The sequence below is a fragment of the Falco naumanni genome, chromosome 1, assembly GCF_017639655.2.
Source record: "Falco naumanni isolate bFalNau1 chromosome 1, bFalNau1.pat, whole genome shotgun sequence".
Lineage (NCBI taxonomy): Eukaryota > Metazoa > Chordata > Aves > Falconiformes > Falconidae > Falco > Falco naumanni.
The window spans coordinates 43,943,920-43,961,270 of record NC_054054.1 but is presented as its reverse complement, the minus strand read 5'-3'; the positions used below and the strand labels follow the sequence as shown (position 1 = coordinate 43,961,270).

General features: G+C 45.3%; 2 protein-coding genes across 2 annotated transcripts in view; one reads left to right on the top strand and one right to left on the bottom strand.

The window, feature by feature from the left end:
* The first annotated feature begins 4,199 nt into the window (after positions 1-4,199).
* LOC121087132 (octopamine receptor-like) lies at positions 4,200-11,594 on the top strand. Its single transcript, XM_040591817.1, has 4 exons — positions 4,200-4,218; positions 4,340-4,628; positions 9,660-9,836; positions 10,919-11,594. The coding sequence occupies exons 1-4, from the start codon at positions 4,200-4,202 to the stop codon at positions 11,592-11,594; spliced, it is 1,161 nt and encodes a 386-aa protein (XP_040447751.1).
* Positions 11,595-14,179: 2,585 nt separating this feature from the next.
* Positions 14,180-17,351, bottom strand: part of EIF2AK3 (eukaryotic translation initiation factor 2 alpha kinase 3) — a 45,350-nt gene continuing 42,178 nt past the window's right edge. The window contains exons 16-17 of the mRNA XM_040591317.1: positions 16,358-16,420; positions 14,180-15,296 (exon numbers count right to left, since the gene is read on the bottom strand). Coding sequence (XP_040447251.1) covers positions 15,120-15,296; positions 16,358-16,420 — 240 coding nt within the window. The 3' untranslated portion in view covers positions 14,180-15,119. The remainder of the gene's footprint in view (positions 15,297-16,357; positions 16,421-17,351) is intronic.

Genomic DNA, 17,351 nt, shown 5'->3' with positions numbered 1-17,351 from the left:
GGAAGTGCATCCTTGGGAAGGATGGCATGTTTTGGTTTGTCCCAGAGATTTCTATAGAGGTGTTAAGACTGTATCACCCCAACTTTCCTGTATTAATAATTCTCCAGATGGTTGAGGAGCAGCACTTCTTAGCAAGAGTTAACCTGCTGGCTGCCCAGTCAGAGGCAGAAAGGATGAGAGACATCAAGCCTGGGTGCTTGTCTGTGACAGAGATGTGGAGGAGCTTCCAGGGAACTCTCTGCCTGGGGATCCTTGAAAAGAAGCCAGGAGTAGCAGGACCCTGATGCCTGTGTGAATTAGAGTTCAGGGTTCAAATCTAAAGTTTCAAGTATCCATCATTCCTCCCTTTTGTTGCTCGAGAAATCATGGATGTCAAACAAAGGGTCTCATCTCCAGCCCCTCAGCCTGTCTTTGTGTTGACCGAAAAATAGTATGAACAAGAGAGTGTTTCTCTAATGTTTTATGAGTGTGGGCACATCTATTGCCTGTATTTGTGCCTCACCGTGTTACACTCCTACATGTATCCTGCGTTAAGCAACCTGCTGTGAGCTTCTTGCTGGAGAAGACCTTTTAACCAGGCTGGTGGCTAAAGTGGTGCTTGAGCAGAGAGCTTGCAAAGGTGCACTCTAACAGCTGTGTCCCAATTCTGCTTAGTTCGAGTGCAGCGTGTGTTCCCAGATCAGTACCAGAGAAAAGTTGTGCCAGTAATGATCTGCTTTAATTAGAGCTGTTAGAGCTGTACTAACAGTGATACATACTTAACCGTGTGAGCAGAGTCGTTGCTTGCAGGAGAAGGAACATGTGACTTCTAAACCTTCTTGTTTCACTGTGACATCGATAACAACCTAAATAACGAATCCAACATTCTCATCTATGATTACTCAAGCCACAGACAAAATTTTGATTTTTTTTTTTTAAACCTTAAGATGTGATATTTTAAAACCTTAACATTTGACATTGATTTTTCATTAAACCACTGATTTTTCATTCAATCTGATTTTTGCTGTTCATGCCTTGGGAGCCTATCTTAGTGCTGCATGCTTTTGCGGGAGAACATAGGGCTGACTGGGTGGTGTCTGTGTGTTTAAACTGGTTAGGGGTCAACTTGAGGTAGAAATCAGAGGACTGTTTCCAGACCTTCCAGACCCAGAGGTGTGAGGACACTAACATCTCCCAGCAGGTATGGGAAGTGGCAGATGACCAGATGAGCTGGAAGACGGATGTGGACCATGTAATGGACCTGGCAGTGGCAACTTCTGCAACCTGGCTGGCTGTGCAGCCACGCATTGTCACCGCGTGGTTTTACCAGCCAGGAGTCACCGTGCCATCTGTGTGGACCATGTAGGGAGGAGAACGGGCTGAACAATTCCTCTTCCAGAAAGTGTGGCTGCACTGAAACCAACCGATTCCACAGGAGCCCATCTGGTTTGATGACACCCTTACTGGGCTTGTGAGAAGGAATGGCACAGATTATCTTCTTCCCTGTCAGTAACGTGAGAGCTGGAAACAGGATCTTTTTATTTTATTTTTATGGGTTGTTGTCAGGATGTAAAATGTCCAAAGAACATTTTCACTGACTGATGTACTTAAGACACCCTGTAGAGTTTCAGCAGTGCCTGCTCAGGGACTAGCCGCGGAGCTCTGTGTCCAACAAACCTGCTTGCTCTCAATGCAGGAGGAGCAAGAGAGCTTCTGGTCTCAGTCAGCCGGTCCCAGCCCCAGTGAAGAGGGGCAGAGGATGGAGTTGGTTTCTTAATTTTTTCTGGACAGCTTTAGTTATTTCTTGATTTTTTAAAAAATTTTATTTTTTAACTTGAAAGAAAGGAAACCACTAAATCCAGCAAGTAAATAGGAGCCAGTGGAGGGAGCTGAGAATTTTGAAGGATGAGTAGGTGGAGGTAAAACACGATTACATCCAAGGAAAAGGTCAGTACTGCTTTTACAAAAGGCAGCCCAGCCTCACAATCTTACGGGAGTGCTTGGAAGAAGTCAGCAAGTACGTGGATGAGAAGCACCTAGTAGGTGTAGTCTGCTTGGATTTCTGAAAGTTTTTTGGAATGGTCCCTCATGGTGGGGGCTTTTAAGGAAGCTTAATAGTCCTGAGTTAAGGAGGAAGTTAATTGTGTGAATAAATACTTGTCTAAAAGGTGAAATACAGGGTGGGAAGTGCACGGTGAGTTACCGTGTGGAAGAGAGGTCGGCGATGCTCTTTACAGGGGTAGGGGCTGGGATACATGGGGTTTGATAAACCTCTAACTGGAAAAATTGTGGATTGTGAAGCAGTGGTATTTGCAGGTGAAACAAGGTTTAATCAGAGCATAAAGGAAAAGGCCTGGCTTAAAGCATTGCAGAAAAGGTTTTATGAGGCTCAGTGAGCATTAAAATGGAAGAAGTTCAACTGTGAAGTGATGGAGTTTGAGGGAGATGGAGAGAATCTAATTTCCTCATTTCATCCAATCTTTCTACCTGAAGCAGCGGGCTCTGAGTTGTTACTGCACAGGAATGAGATCCTAGAGTGGGACAGGCAGTTCTGTGGGAAGGCCAGCTCAGTGCTAAGTGCCAATCAAAGCAGCAAACCACGGTGGGGGTTGTTACGAAAGGGAAGCAGGACACCACAGAGAACATCATTATGCCCTTAGGTAAATCCACAGTGCATTTACTTCTTGGAAAGCGTTTGCAGTTTTGGTCCATCTTGGAGGCTCAGAAGAAGAGGAGGGATGGCCAGCTGTCCTCAGTTGCCTCTGTATGAGGAACAAGCAAGCTGCAAAGGCTGCTCAGCCTGCCCAAGACATGATGAGGGGGCTAGGGGATGTGACAGAGGTTAAAGAGCCCACCAGTGACATTAAGAGAGCGGATGGGGATTGCTTGTGTGGTGTCTTTTCCAACACAAGGACCAGAGGGCATCAAATGAAACTAGCTGGTGACAGGCTCAAAGCTGGGAAAAAGAGGGGTTTCTTTGCACAGTGCATGGCTGAGCTGTGGAAATCATTGCTATAGGAGGTCATGGATGCTAAAAGTTTACATGGGCCAAAGGGGAAGCAGGACAACTTCATGATTTAGAAGTCCCTGAAACCATCTTCAGAGGTAATTCTGGATCATAGGCTGCTGGAAGGAAAGGCAGCTGTTGGGGATATTTTGCTAATTGCTGCCTTGTTATAATCCTCCTAAGGCAAAGTTTGGTTGGTCACTGTGAGGACTACACAGACATTTATCCTGGCCTGTTCTCATGCCATGCTCCGTAACAATGCCCTTGCAGATGTGGGATTGACCTGAGGGTACTGTGGAAGCACAGCCCAGTCACAGGAGAAGTGGTAGTATTCAAACATCACAATCTGATGTCTGGAAGTATTTCTATAATTTTCTTTTCCCCACAAGTTTTGTCTTTCTGTTCCCATTAGCCACACCAGTGAATTTTGAACTGCTGGAATTTTTACAGTGCATCATTCCCACCTTTCCCAGGTACCTGTGACACCACTCCGTCAAAGTTTGGGAACTGAGCTGTGAACACAAGCACACAAATTTCCTCAACTGAAAAGTCCCCTGTTAGGGATCTGGGAGCCTCCGCTCCCAGCTGGGCACAGAAGGAGACACGAGTCTGTGGTCACTGCTGCAGCTGAGGGATCTCGGTTACTGGCTCACTTGCATTAAGCACCCTGCATGGTTGCTGGCAGCTCTGCACGGCCAGTCAGCCTGTAGGACAGTTACCCAGAATGGAAGGAAAAAGTTCTTCAGAGCCTAAAAACAGTACCTGGAGAACCCAGGACAGAGCATGTACTGAACAGGGGGGTTACAAAAGCAGCCAGCCTGGGCAAGCAGCCTCCCCTGGTCGGTGGGTGGCAAAGGTGATAATGAGAATATGAAATCATGGAATTATAGAATGGTTTGGGATGAAGGGACCTTAAAGATCATCTGGTTCCAAGCCCCATATTTTGTGGCCGTGGTATGCTATTCAGTGGGATTTAGTAGAGCTGCTTTGTTTCAGACTTGAGTTGTTTGCTTGTCCTCCCTCCATTCTCAGTACTTTTTTTTTTTTTTCTTTTGGTTTTTGTTTGTTTGTTTTATCATGCTTCACCTGGTGATGGATTTTTGTTCACAGGAGGCCTTTTAATTGCCATGAAGGTCTTCAGCCAGCGCTGTGCATTGAACTGTACCCTCAGGATTTCAGACACTTCTAATGGACTGTTAACCATGGGACAGTGATGGCACAGACTCGACAGGGTGTGTGGATTTTTCCTGAAGTAAATGAAGCATAAACATTATTTTTGTACTTCCATAGACCTAGAATTCATGTGCATTAAGGGCTTTATTTATTTTTTTTTTCCCTTTTCCTGTCTTTCAGATTTTAATGGTGGGAAGATGCTGCTGGACCAAAATGAAACTTGGCTCTCTAATTTCTCCTCTGCTGCCTCCTCCTTTGTGAAAGGCAGGGGCAACTCAGCAGGGATCGGCCTCCAGGAGGTGGTCATCGGGCTGATACTGACCCTCATTGACTTGATCACGCTCCTGGGAAATACAGTAGTCTTCATCTGCCCAGTGGTGGAAAAGAGGCTGCGCACTGTCACCTATATGTTTATAATGTCCTTAGCCACGGCGGACTTCCTTGTCGCTTGTCTGGTCATGCCCTTTAGGTAAGAAGTTCTGGTAAGGTGAGAGCAGACGGCAGTGTGTGCATGCGGGGGCGTTTCTTCTGGCTCAGTGGCTGCTCCTTGAGCAGGGCTGGCTGGGAGGTCACACACCGTGCGTAGGGCTGGGCTTTCCCAGGAGCTTAACTGTGGGTCGGTGGTTATACGTACTTCTGTGCCTCAGTTTCCCTGCTCTTTACAATGGGTCCCCTTTTTGATGGAGAGAGACTTCCCAAGGGTACTTTTTCCTGTGGGCTGCATAGGGACCCTGGCCTGAGCTCCGTACCCAGCTTTTCAGGTGGCTCCAGTGCCACGAGTCCCCTCTTCCAGGACTAGCTCTGCGTTGCACATGGGCCAGCATGGTTGCTGGTTGATTTGACGTGCTCTGAGTGTTTGGGGAATGTGAGATGAGGATGGCCCCTACTGTGTCAGCATTAGGTGCAATGATGGTGTTGATCCTGCTGGTGTTTCTAAGGTGGAGTGAATCACGGAGTACATTTTCCCTTCATTTTCCTTAGTCAAGAATGATGATTGAAATCGGTGGAGTTAAATTCTGTGCTTTTGATTTTACTTCTTTAACCTTAGCTTTTATTTTCTGCTAGTGGGAGGGAGAAGGAAAAAGGTTCCTTATTAGCGTATGAAAATGGATGAGTTCATCATCATACTGAACCCGAAAGGCTGTTGCAGAGATGTTATCCTTCACACGCTTGGTGAGACACAGAAATTTGATTGCTTCTTCTGGTTCAGACAACATACCAGTGGAGTTTGTGGGGACGGCTGGTGACCTTGCAAAGTAAATCTTGTGCCTGCATAAGCAGACTACTGCAGTCTGCAGCGGGATAACAAATGGTATTCCCAGCACCGGGGGGGATTGCTTTGCCCCTGTTACCTGACTGCATTGCACATCCATAACTGGCAGCACTGACGCAGGGAGGAAGGCCATCTCCCCTCTCTCTGTGTAAATGTAAATATTTTATTTTAGCATAAGTAGGGTAATTCAGGCTCCCTCTGGAGGAAGAGGCACTTTAGAAGGCAGTTCTCCCTGCATGAGGTTTATATTTATGGGAGCTTCACTACCTGGCTAAAACATAGTAGAACAAACCCAGAAACCAGTTTACCTGTAGGTTCTGGCTGTCTTGCGCTGGAAAACAGCTGTAGGTTTGTGTAAAGTGGGGGGGCCTGCACCCTATTTGGTGTTCCTGAAGCAGTACGAAGCAGCTGAGCTCTTTTCACGTTCTGTGCCTCAGTTCTCAGAGGGCTGCCCACACTTTTGAATTGGGTACCGAAAGATCTTTTCCCAACAAGCAATTACAAACTGAGATACAAGTTTATAGTATCAGGTGAAAAAAAAAAAAAAAGTTAATGATAACCTTTAAAAAATATTAGTGTCGATTTGAATTCTAAACTGGGTGAATTTTTAAGTTCAGACTCTGAAATCATCCATCCCTCTTCACCTGTCCCTCCCCTGCACCTGGTGCTACAAATATCTGCCCTGGGGGCTCGGATTGCAACTTTGTTGCCTGATGGTCTAACCTGCTGCTGTCCTACTGAAGTCAGTGGGAATGTAGTGACTTGACCCCTGTCCTGCCCAGAGGGGATGCAGAAACATCCCTATGCTTCTGTCAACAGTAGCACCCGCTAAGTAGCACCGCTTTCCCAAGAGGAGAAGCTCTGGTATTTCCTACTGCATGGACGAGGTCACTGAAATAAAATGCAGCAAACCATCTCAGCCTCCTAGAAAAACAGTGTGTCAACCACCAAAGATTACCTAAAGCAGCAACCTTCTTGCTACCTGGCATTTCCCTGGGTTGTTTGGGGTTTTTTTATTGTTGTTTGTTTTGGTTTGGGTTTTTTTTGCTTTTCCACGTTCTTGTTAAGCCTAGAAAGGAGAGGGTTTTATCCCAGTCCAACCCAGGTGTCTGAAGGGCTCTTCTCTGGGAGTGCACAGCACCACCTGCTCTCCCACCCACTCCAGCCACCCCTCCAGGTGATCACCTTCTCCATCGCCCCAGTCTCACCTGGGAACAGCAGCACCCCATTTACCCAAAGAAGACAAAAGCTGAACAATTCCTGCTTTGAACTGAGTTCCAGCTGATGATCTCTATTGCTGCTTCCTCTCTGATTTTCCCTTTTGTCCACTTGATGTCTCCTCTGGTGTCTCCATGCTCTGCACGTGCTTGGCAACATCAGTCCTTGGTTCCTTTTCTTCTAAATTGATTTTGGGTGTTTCTAGTTACCCAGTGTCCTCGTTACTTCTGCCTCCCACCTACTGAGGTGGTGTTTGCCATCTGGGCAATGGGAGGGAGCAGCAGCCAAGAGCAAAGGCAGGTGGGTGTCTCAGCAGCTGTAATCTCCCCTGTAAGACTGGTCATATCCCCCATGACTGGAGTAAGACCTCTTCCTTGGCAAGGGGAAAAAGGGAGTCTGGCAATCTGTTTTGCTCAGTTAGGAACGTGAAGGGGAAGGAAACTGGACAATTCCTACTTCCAGGTTCCTAGGAGGGCATGGAAGGAATAAGAAGCAGCAGATGAAAATATGTTTTGTTGGGAAATCTTCATGTGGTTTCTCATGCCCAACAAGAAAGCAGAAGGGCACAAGAGGCATGGGGAGGGGACCCCAGCTGTGAAGAATATGAGGGGAGGGGACGTATCATAGAATGGTTTGGGCTGGAAGGGACCTTTAAAGGCCATCTAGTCCAACCCCCTGCAACGAGCAGGGACATCTTTAGCCAGATCAGGTTGCTCAGAGCTCTGTCCAGCCTGCCCTTGAATGGTTCCAGGGATGGGGCATCTCCCACCTTTCTGGGCAACCTGACCCAGTGTTTCACCACCCTCATTATATAAAAATTCTTCCTTATATCTAGTCTGAATCTACTATCTTTTAGTTTAAAACCATTCCCCCTTGTCCTATCAAGGGATGGTAGAGAGCATTACAGGAGGGGAAGCATTTCCATAAACACAAATGACTTCTCTATGCAGCCAGAGAGAAAATAGCCCACCTAGGAGAGTGAAGTCTTATTTAATTTTTTAATTTTTTTTTTTTTTTTTAAGGGAAGCAAAGAGCAGAGCATGCTTTATGTCCCTCCTGAATGTCCTGGTGTTGCCTGGTGTGAAGCCTTGCTGGCTCTTGGTGGGCGATGTGGTGAGACACAGACCTTGCCAGCTCCATCGAGCATTGCTTGGTCCCACTGATGGAGCAGCTGTTTCACGTCTTTCCCACCACCTTGGCTTTGTATCTATGGTGTTCTTTTGAATTGCAGTTTGCCTCTCAGCTGGCATGTTAGCACAAGCCAAAGAGAAATTATCTTAGGAGCCAGTTTGGCTCAGGAAAATGTGATAGAAAGGAAAAACCAGGTTGTCACCTGCTGCCTTAATTCTGTAAGAGCAAGACTTCTGTGTTATTACTGGTTTGGCTTGTTGGTAGGAGTGGTTCAGCTGTGCTTACCCTGTCTGGGTACTCCAGCCAGCCCAGTTGTTTTCAGGCTGAATATTTTCAGCTACTCTTCTTTTGCAAGCATGAGTGAAACACAGAGGTGACTTTGTTTCTGCTCATACTGTGCGTTTCTTTGGGCTTTTATTATTCCTTTTGAACCAGCATCGTTTCTAAGCAGCAGAGACCTTTTACATCAGGGAACAGGTATCCACTACCCTGTGCTGTAAGAACAGCTGCTAGGTCAGGCGCATCCTACCAGATGTGTGCTGGTGAGAGCTGGGATCTGTGGTCGGGGATGTTCATGACAGCAGCGTGGTCTACTTCTGGAAGGCCATGGTCCTCACACCACAGGCTTTGCAGCATCTCTGAGGATAAGAAGGGCTTCTGAGGAGTGGCCACAAGGCACTCAAGTCCGTTACTGGACATGGGCTTCGACTTCTATATGTCTCAGTTCCCCACCTTAAAAAGAGCCATGAAACCTTTCCACGTGTGCAGTAGGACCCTCCACGCTGCCTGTGCGGAGGCCACCGTGGTGAAAGGGACAGGTTCTGCCCTGTATTAATGGTTACTTGAATTTCTGGGTAGCATCCCACATAACAAAAAGCTGCCAAGGGCTGGGGCCCTTCGGCTGTGCTGTGCCCACCTACAGCGGCTGTCATGCTTTAGAAAAACCTTCACAAGTCATTTTAATGAATTGTTGTTAATAAGATGCAGAGAAGGCGCTGGTTTCTAACTCCTCTGGCATCAAGCTGACTCTTCCTGCCCTTGCTGCAGGGCTGAGCCCACCTGAGCGCGCTGCAGCGCAGCAGCCCCCCTTTCACTCTATTTGACCAGCAAGCTGTGCAGTTACAGGATAATTAAAGCTTTGCAGGATAGGTAATTACTCAGCCTTTCACATCAAATTCACACACAATGGTTATTTCAGCAGTACCCCAGGAGTTTCAGAAAGCAGGGGAAAGAAAGGGGAAGTGAATGGCATCTAATTGAATGCTATAGAAACATGCATCAGCCTTCCTACAGCTGCCCTTTGTTCCTTCCTTTGCTGCTCACTTCTTATGGGCCACTCCTGACTTTGTTAGAAATAATTTTGGCATAATGCCTGCTTTTTGCTGGTGTGTTTACCTGGCTGAGGCACTTGTGAGCTACATAATGTACAAGCTGCACAGAATAGGACTTCCCCCCTGCCCCAAGAGTTGAAATCCTCTTGTTTTGAAGCACAAGACCAGATGAAAAGTGAGTTTCTTGGAGGACAGAGCATCCTCCATACCCCAGGAATCGAGGGTCAATGATAAAAGTCTGTGCTGATTAGGGCGCTGGAAAAAGCTGTGATCAACAAAGCTGCACAGATGTGAATTTGGGGAGCTCTGGGCGCCAAGCACCTCTCTCAAAGCACCCACTTAGAGTGCAGGCAAGAGCATGGGTTTGGTTTTCTTCAGCTGTGCCTCACCTGTGAGTTATTCTGCACTTTGAGGATGAATCCCTGCTGCTTAAGCTGCACGCCCATCTCTAGTACCTCCGTGTTAAAATATGCCATCATCCCAGCAGAGTCTGAGCATGAAATCAGCCCTTCTAGCTTTGACTGCTCCCCCACGTTTTCTCTTACAGTATCATTTACGAGGTGACGGGGATGTGGTTGTTCGGGAAGCTGTTCTGCAAAGTCTGGATCTCCTTTGATGTCATGTTCTGTACTGCGTCCATTGTCACCTTGTGCTTTATCAGCCTGGACAGGTACTGCTCCGTGGTGACCCCATACCACTATTCCAGAAGGATGTCCCGTGGCAGGTGAGTGGAGCTGCTCCTCATCACTTTGGGGCTTTCCAAATTTTCACTTGGCCATGGCCTATATTGACGCAGGACCAAATGAGCTATAGACAGTGGCTACGCAAAAGCAGAGCGATGTGGCAAAAGGGTCTTTGCACCATTTAAAACTTTGCAGCAAATTTTGAATGAGGTGCAGGAGGAGAATGCAGCTGAGCTGGTGTGACGGGGCTCCTGGGAAAGCACTTTTTTGAGCTAAGGATGGGTTGCAAAATGAGGTAGAAACCAGTGATGTGGGCTGACTTGTGCTTACAACTGCTGTGCTTTGCAGGCATTTCATGGGAATTTCCCCAAGGACTAGGGGAAATGACACCTAGAAGACTGCATGTAGCAGTAGCCTTCCCCCTCTTAAACTGACAGTGTTTTCTGTAGCGATATTTATGGGGGAAATTCAGAGAAAACAGGCTGAGTTTCCAAGCCCTGTCAAGGTTTCGTGTGAAATGTTGCAGTGAGGGCTGCAGGGTGGCAAAGTTGTCTGAGGGTGGGCAGAGAGGACGCTGCAGCTGCGGGGTGCCTTATGAGGTGAGTTCAGGCTCTTTTGGGGATGTGTTCCCCACCGTAACTCTTGCTGCGTATGATCTGCGGAGCACAGGCAGTCGCCAAAAGGAGGCTGTGCAGCACGCCGTGCCATGGGGCAAGTGCTGCAGTGGTGCTGAGGGTCTCATGTCCACCAGCTCCACCCCTATTGCTCCTCAGAGGATAAGGCCACGACCAGATATTAAAGCTGAAACCAAACAGAAAAATCTACATGCTGTTGTCTTAAATATTCACAAAAATCCTCTGGAAAATCTTTCCTCTTTTTTCAGCCAGTTCTGAGCATCCCTTATGCTGACCCCAATTCTGACCCCACAGACCCAATTACCCCATCATTACAGACACTCATGCATGGACTTGTTGTACCCCAGCTTTTTCCTTCTCCAGGCCCTGCAGGACTGCTGAGCAGTGATATCCCACACAGGTTACCATGGGGATTGAATCGTATTGGATGTTCTCAATTTAAAATTACTCAGACCCTCTCTCCCCTCCCTGTCTCTTTCCTTTTGCAGATGCATCGTGATGACCTGCACGGTCTGGGTGTACTCTTCCCTCATTTCCTTTCTTCCTGTCATGCAAGGCTGGAATGAGATCCCCGGCGTGGACTTCGATGCAGGCAGAGAATGCATCTTTGTCACCAACTGGATTTTTGCCATCGTGGCTTCTGCTCTGGCATTTTTTGTTCCCTTCATGGTCATGTGCAGCATGTATTTCTTCATCTACCGAGCTTCACGGCTCAAGGCCACTCGTATCATGTCTCAGACGCTGGAGATCCACTACCACCCTAACAGCAAGCGGCAGAACCATCTGCAGCTGGAGAACAAGGCCACGCGAACCATTAGCATCATCATTTCAGTTTTTGTGCTGTGCTGGCTGCCGTACTTTGTCCTAAACGTTTGGCTGGCTGCCAGAGGCACTGACTCCACCAGCACTGTCTTAGTCGACACCTTCAAGATCATCACTTGGTTAGGTTATTGCAACTCCACCATCAACCCAATGCTCTATGCTTTCCTGAACCGGGACTTCCAACGGGCCCTGAAAAAGCTGCTCATTTGCAGGCACAGGTCTCAGGTGGATATTGGAGAAGACATGGTTTCCATAGCCACGTTCTCCAAGACTGCTCCAGACCTAGAATACAGCATTACAGTGCCAGTGCCCAACGGTGCCCTGAAGGGCAAACCCAAGTAACAGGGATTCAGAATCACTTGCTGGAGGTGGTGGTACAGAAAGTGCCAGAAAACATCCTCATGGAAAAATAACAGGTAGGAAAATGTGGGAAGGAGGGGCTGGAATATTACAGCTGGGGGCATACAACAAAGATGCATTTCCTCATCTTCCACCGTTCTACGAACAAGGAACTTGAATATTTTAGGGGCAATTCATTATAACTAATGGAGCTAATTCCTTCCTGGGTAATTATTTTTTTAATGAGCATTTCCTAAGAAAAATTCAACCTTCACGCTGGGGGAAAAAAAAAAAAAAAGTCAGTGTGATAATGTGAACTTTGTGTACATCCTGGTGATCTGCAGCATAATGTGGAACAGTATTTCTTTCTCATCAAGCCACTGTAGCTGTCATCTTGCAGCCACGTTACGAATTTGACCAGTTTTAATAACTCCCTGTGTGTCAGCATAGGGGAATTAGGAGGGATGTGGTCAAAGAGCAGAGGTCACTTCTTTGCAAAGGCACCACCCTGCAGTCTGGGCTGTTGCTCAGGGTTCAGCTCACTTGCTTCTGAAATATTGAGAGGTTCAGATCTTTCAGTGGCTTTCTGTGAATTATCTGTGAGTTTCCTCATTAACTCTGGAAGGGAATATCCTATGTGGCAGACCCCAGGAGATAAGCACGACTTGCCGTAACACCGAGAGCACTGAGTGCCCAGGGGGTTAAAAAGGGGCTACAGGTGACCGACACCAGCCAAAGAGGGGATCTGAAGAGGGTTATCACTTACCTGTGTGTTGTGCACCGTGATGTCTACACCTTGATGCTGTAAGCGTAGCTACAGAGTACTGCTGGGCCACACAGCCATTTAAAAAAAAACCAAACAACCAAAAAAACCAAAAGGGAATGACCACTTTTACCACTCCTGAATGCTTGCCTGGACTTCAAGCACCAGTGGCTCCCTGCAGGAGGGCCATGGAGTACCGCACTGAGGGATGAATGAAAAGGCATTACTGCTCCCAAACGTCTCTACAGCATTATAACAGTGAGTAAAAGCAAGAGCGGAGCCCCCAGGACCACAGCTTTTCTGTAGCAGAGTCATCCAAGGGCCGGTGACCGCTGAGACAACAGCCATCGCTTCCCCCAGTACTCTTCTGGCAGGGTCTCATGCTAGTTTGCATGGGAGAATCACTGCGATCGGAGCCTGCTCTTAGACTGATCTTCTATGGACTTGAAACGCGACAAGGATGGTTCCTAGAACAGCTTTTTCCGAGTGCTCAATCACATACCTGGGACTGGGCAAGGCTTCTCCAGCCTGGGAAGCAGAGCAAATGCAGCAGAAAGATATCCAGGCTAACATTTGATGCTAAACTACTGGACTGAAACACTTGAGGGGTGAAGAATGTCGCTTTCTTCACTAAATAAAAAAAGGAGGGGCGTTACTGAAAGTCCTGAGTCCTTCTGCTCTTCTACTTCCAAGACAGCAGAGGACTGTCCTCAGAGGCGTAGCAAAAAGCAAGTAGCTACTGCCTGGAGCAGCTCAGCTACAGCAGGCACTGGTACAAGGGTCAGAAGTTCTCTCTCAAGAACCTGGTAGAAGAAACAGCCCTGACAGGGGGTTGCACAGTGTTACTCCCGTCAAGTTCATGGAGTGGGTTAGGTCACCCAGCTTCTAAGACACCACCACCAACGTGGAAGTGGTAAGGAAAATAACTACACAATCCTGCCCTTACTTGGGGGGAAGCACCTAGGTCCAGTGGGCACAAAGGTGGATGGGGCAGGATTCTTGCTTCTGCCACCCAGTTAATTTTGATAAAAGAGGAGAAGGAACTGTGTGTCAGCCCCGAGAGCTATGGGGGAAAGGGAGCTGAGGGACAGGCAACAGTTAACAGGGAAATCCAAGGGAAGAGGACTCACTTAACTGTCCTCTGTTTAAACTCACTAAGTTCCCTGTCTGACCAACTACTCACTGCAGCATTCTGCCTTCAACCAGACAAGCCAGTATCTAGCAGAGTTATCCAAGAGCACAAGGAAGACAAGCTTGGTAATCCACTTTTGCCTTACCATAAACTGCAGAGGCTCCGCTGGTTTAAGTGCTAGTCGTAGTGTCACACCACAGTACAGTAATCCCCAGAAGGATTCGAATCAAACAACTTTTTAAGAGACGGATTTAAGAGATTGCAACTTTTAACAATTTTAAGCCTGTAAAACAGGAAAATGCATTTATACAAAACCAGTTCTAACAGCATAAGAATTATCCCTTCTTCCCTCTTGGTTAACAGCTGAGGGACTGCCTCCATAACCCGTGCGGTTTAGAGAGCTCACCTCCCTTCTTTCTTCAGATAGTACCTCAATTCCAAGCAGCATACTCATCTTCACCTCATCACCTGCACTGGGGCAAGTATGAGAGAGGAAAGCAAAGCAAGCCACAGAAATTCAGTGCCCATCTTCCTGTTCCAGCTGCACAAGGCTGTCACCTGCAGCATGCATGGATGCAGGCTTTGAACACAAGCAACTACTAATTTTTTTTTATAAATAAAAAAGTTTATTAAATCATTTAGACTTGAAAGAAGTCACAATAATTAATGCACTCCACAATTATAGCAAGTGCATTCTGTACACCACCAACCCAAATGGATTGATTCTGTATTTTATAAATAAAAATTAACATATTTACAATAAGAAATAAAAGCATGGCATTAGGCAGTTAAATTAGCAGATTACACAAATGCCTACCAGTTGATTTTTTTTAAAAAGTACAAATCTACAAGATTACATATGACAAGTATGACTTCATTAGGTTTAAATTTTCAGAATCACGACATTTTCGTACATAATTTTAACTATGGCTCTTCCAACCACTGCCTATAAAAAACCCCTTTTTAATGGCAAAAAGCTCCTTTTCCTTCTCTACAGTTTACCTGTATAAAATGCATTCCCTAAGATCTACGATAGTGCAGAAATATGAAACGGTTTCATCTAATGACTGGCTATGGAGAGTGACAGTATGTACAACTGTGGTACTTTTTTGCTTTAAAAATAGTGCAGATTCCCAGTTTACCCACTAGGGTCAAAAATGGACTCAGAGTTCATTTCAAAATCATCTCCATTTCACCAAAGAGCAAGTGATCCAGATAGACACTCGCCAGGCTTGGCTTAGAGACTGTAATTTGCTCTATAAAAATACAGTATTTTAATTCTATTTACATGTTACAGATCTCTCACTTACCCAGCAAGCTGACATTTACAAGCTTCAACAAAACCCAACAAACCCAAAAAAACGATAATGGAGCACAACATTGGTAAGCACAGTAGCTGGACCCATCCGCCTAGGAGAGTTAAGGTAAGAAAAGTGGAATGTGAAAAGTGTGGTTACTGGTTTTCGTTGGCTGTAACAGTAAACGAAAATCCATCCAACACATCTTATACATTAAACGTGGCAAAAAAAGTCTAAGTAAACTATTTCCAAGATAAACATTCTGCATCATAGGATCCTTCTGCTGAACAATCCCTGTAAAACCTGCCGAGTGGAAGAAGTGATCCTGAGGATAGTTATTTGCTTGGTTGTCTGGAATGCTTGTTTCCTGATAAACTCATTGTCCGTGACCTCTGCCTAAGCACTGGTTTTGGTGGGAGTTCCAAGTCTTCAAATACAGGATTTTCTATGATTGCTGCAGCCTCTGGTCTTTCAGTGGGACTTGGAGAAAGCATGTCCTTCACCATGGTGTACTAAAAGAAAACATGACGTGTTACATGAACCAATTCATAAATTCTTTCTTATTTAATGTTCTGACTTCAATTGTGGCTCTATGAACAAGTCGAAAGTGTCCCCAGTTGCTTTCTGAGTAATTTGGGTATTAGTGCTTTGGCACAGCAGCTAGAAGTGCATTAAATATTTGAAAAACTATCACTGTGCATCTGTTAGACTGTCTTTACTGTCAAGGACTACAGTCAATTTGTCAAATCAAATCTGACCCAGGATTCAATAGTTACAAAATCTTTACATTGTTTGCAACCAAAAAAAAATTTAAAACATAAGGAAAATAATTTATGATTAATTTTTAGCTTCATGTTTATGCCACGCAGCAATTTTTCACATTGAATCAGAGGATTTCCTTTAAATATACAGGTAGGTTGAATATTTGTCTCAGATTTAATCAGTTAGTGTCCTGCTCCAGCTGAGCACAGCACACCACATCTTCCCCCAGACTACAGTTGTAAAGCAGGAAAGGCCGTTCTCATTTAGCTGCTGGTCTGAAGCTACCATGAACATCTGACAGCATCTCAGGTTCTTATCGGAGAGGTTTTGTGCATCACCTCCTCTTAATCTGCAACTGTATCCCTGACTAATAAGAACACAGGACTATCTGATACTGGTTTCTCACTTGAGAGATCCAGTTCCTGGCATAAGATCCTACACAGCTAGGGTACTACCTACAGTCTCCCCTTTACCTGTCTAGAACTCTGCACTTTCTCCCTGTGAATATGGATTTGTTGCAAGAAATCATGTCAGGATGTATGTAAAATGGATGACTCCAAGTGACAAAGAGAAGCCAGGTAATAACGTATACTTATTGGCGGTAAAATGTGTGACAAAGCTATCATGATTCACATTATTGTAATGTTATAGCTTTGAAATGTAGGAAGGTACAGGGATAGATAAATGCATCTTAATAACACTGAAGGGTTTTTTTTCCTCCATTTTTACTTGAAAAAGCAATTGGAAACCAAAGAAAAAAGCTACAATTATTAAAGAAAAATTGGTACTTAATAACTTCAGATAGACTTACCTCTTGTGCATATTTCTGAGTGAACAATGGTGGAAAATTCAAATTTCTAACATCACTTAAGGTCTGCAAAAATATTAAGAAAAACATGTAACTTTTCCAAAATACCATTTTTCAGTAGTATTACTCTATTATTCTTCAAAAAAAATATGCAAGCTATGCAAACAGATCAGCTTGATGGAAAAAAAACCTTGTCTTGCTTTAGTGGTTAAAAAAATCACAAAATACCTAAATAGGTAAACTGCTGCTTCCCTGGGTACACAGCCTGCACTAGGAATCATATTACCAGAATTCTGATCTCTGCAGTTTTAAATCAATCACATACACAAACTTGTACCTTCTCACTTGGGCTCAACAAAGTCAACAAATCTGTGCACCACTCATAATTCCCAAGATCGTCTACACCAGTATTAAGACAAATTAAATGACTGGCTCTGTCTTAACGTAAGCACTAGTTTTTATTTAATCGTATTGGACTAACAAGCAGATTTATCGGCAGTTTTGAAAGCAGTTCATGTTGAGTATTTCTGTATCCTTACAAGGCAGCTGGTCTCACTCAGTGTTTCTTCCCTGACAAGCATGCTGGCTCCATCTAGTGACAGTGTTTTCCCCACGTTCAGCCGCACACTTGGAATCATGGAATCAACCGTTCAGGTTGGAAAAGACCGTTAAGATCATTTAGTCCAACATTGGCAAGCAGACTACCTTACACAGTCAATTTCTGTAACTGCCAGCAATCCATGACCCATCTTAGCATGTTTTTAGCACAGAAGGGTAAGATTTAGCACTTCATTTCTTTTAGGAAGGAATTTCTTTTACAAAAGTTTAGAATTCTAACATTTTGTGCTCCAAGTTAAAACAAAATTCAATTCGCTATTACTCCACTAAAAGTCTAAACTGACCAGTTAAGAGTGATGGGCAATAGTCAAACTCCTGTTCGAGAGAACTGAGTTTATAACAATAAAAGTGTTTCAGAAAATTGTTCTCCTCCTCTGCC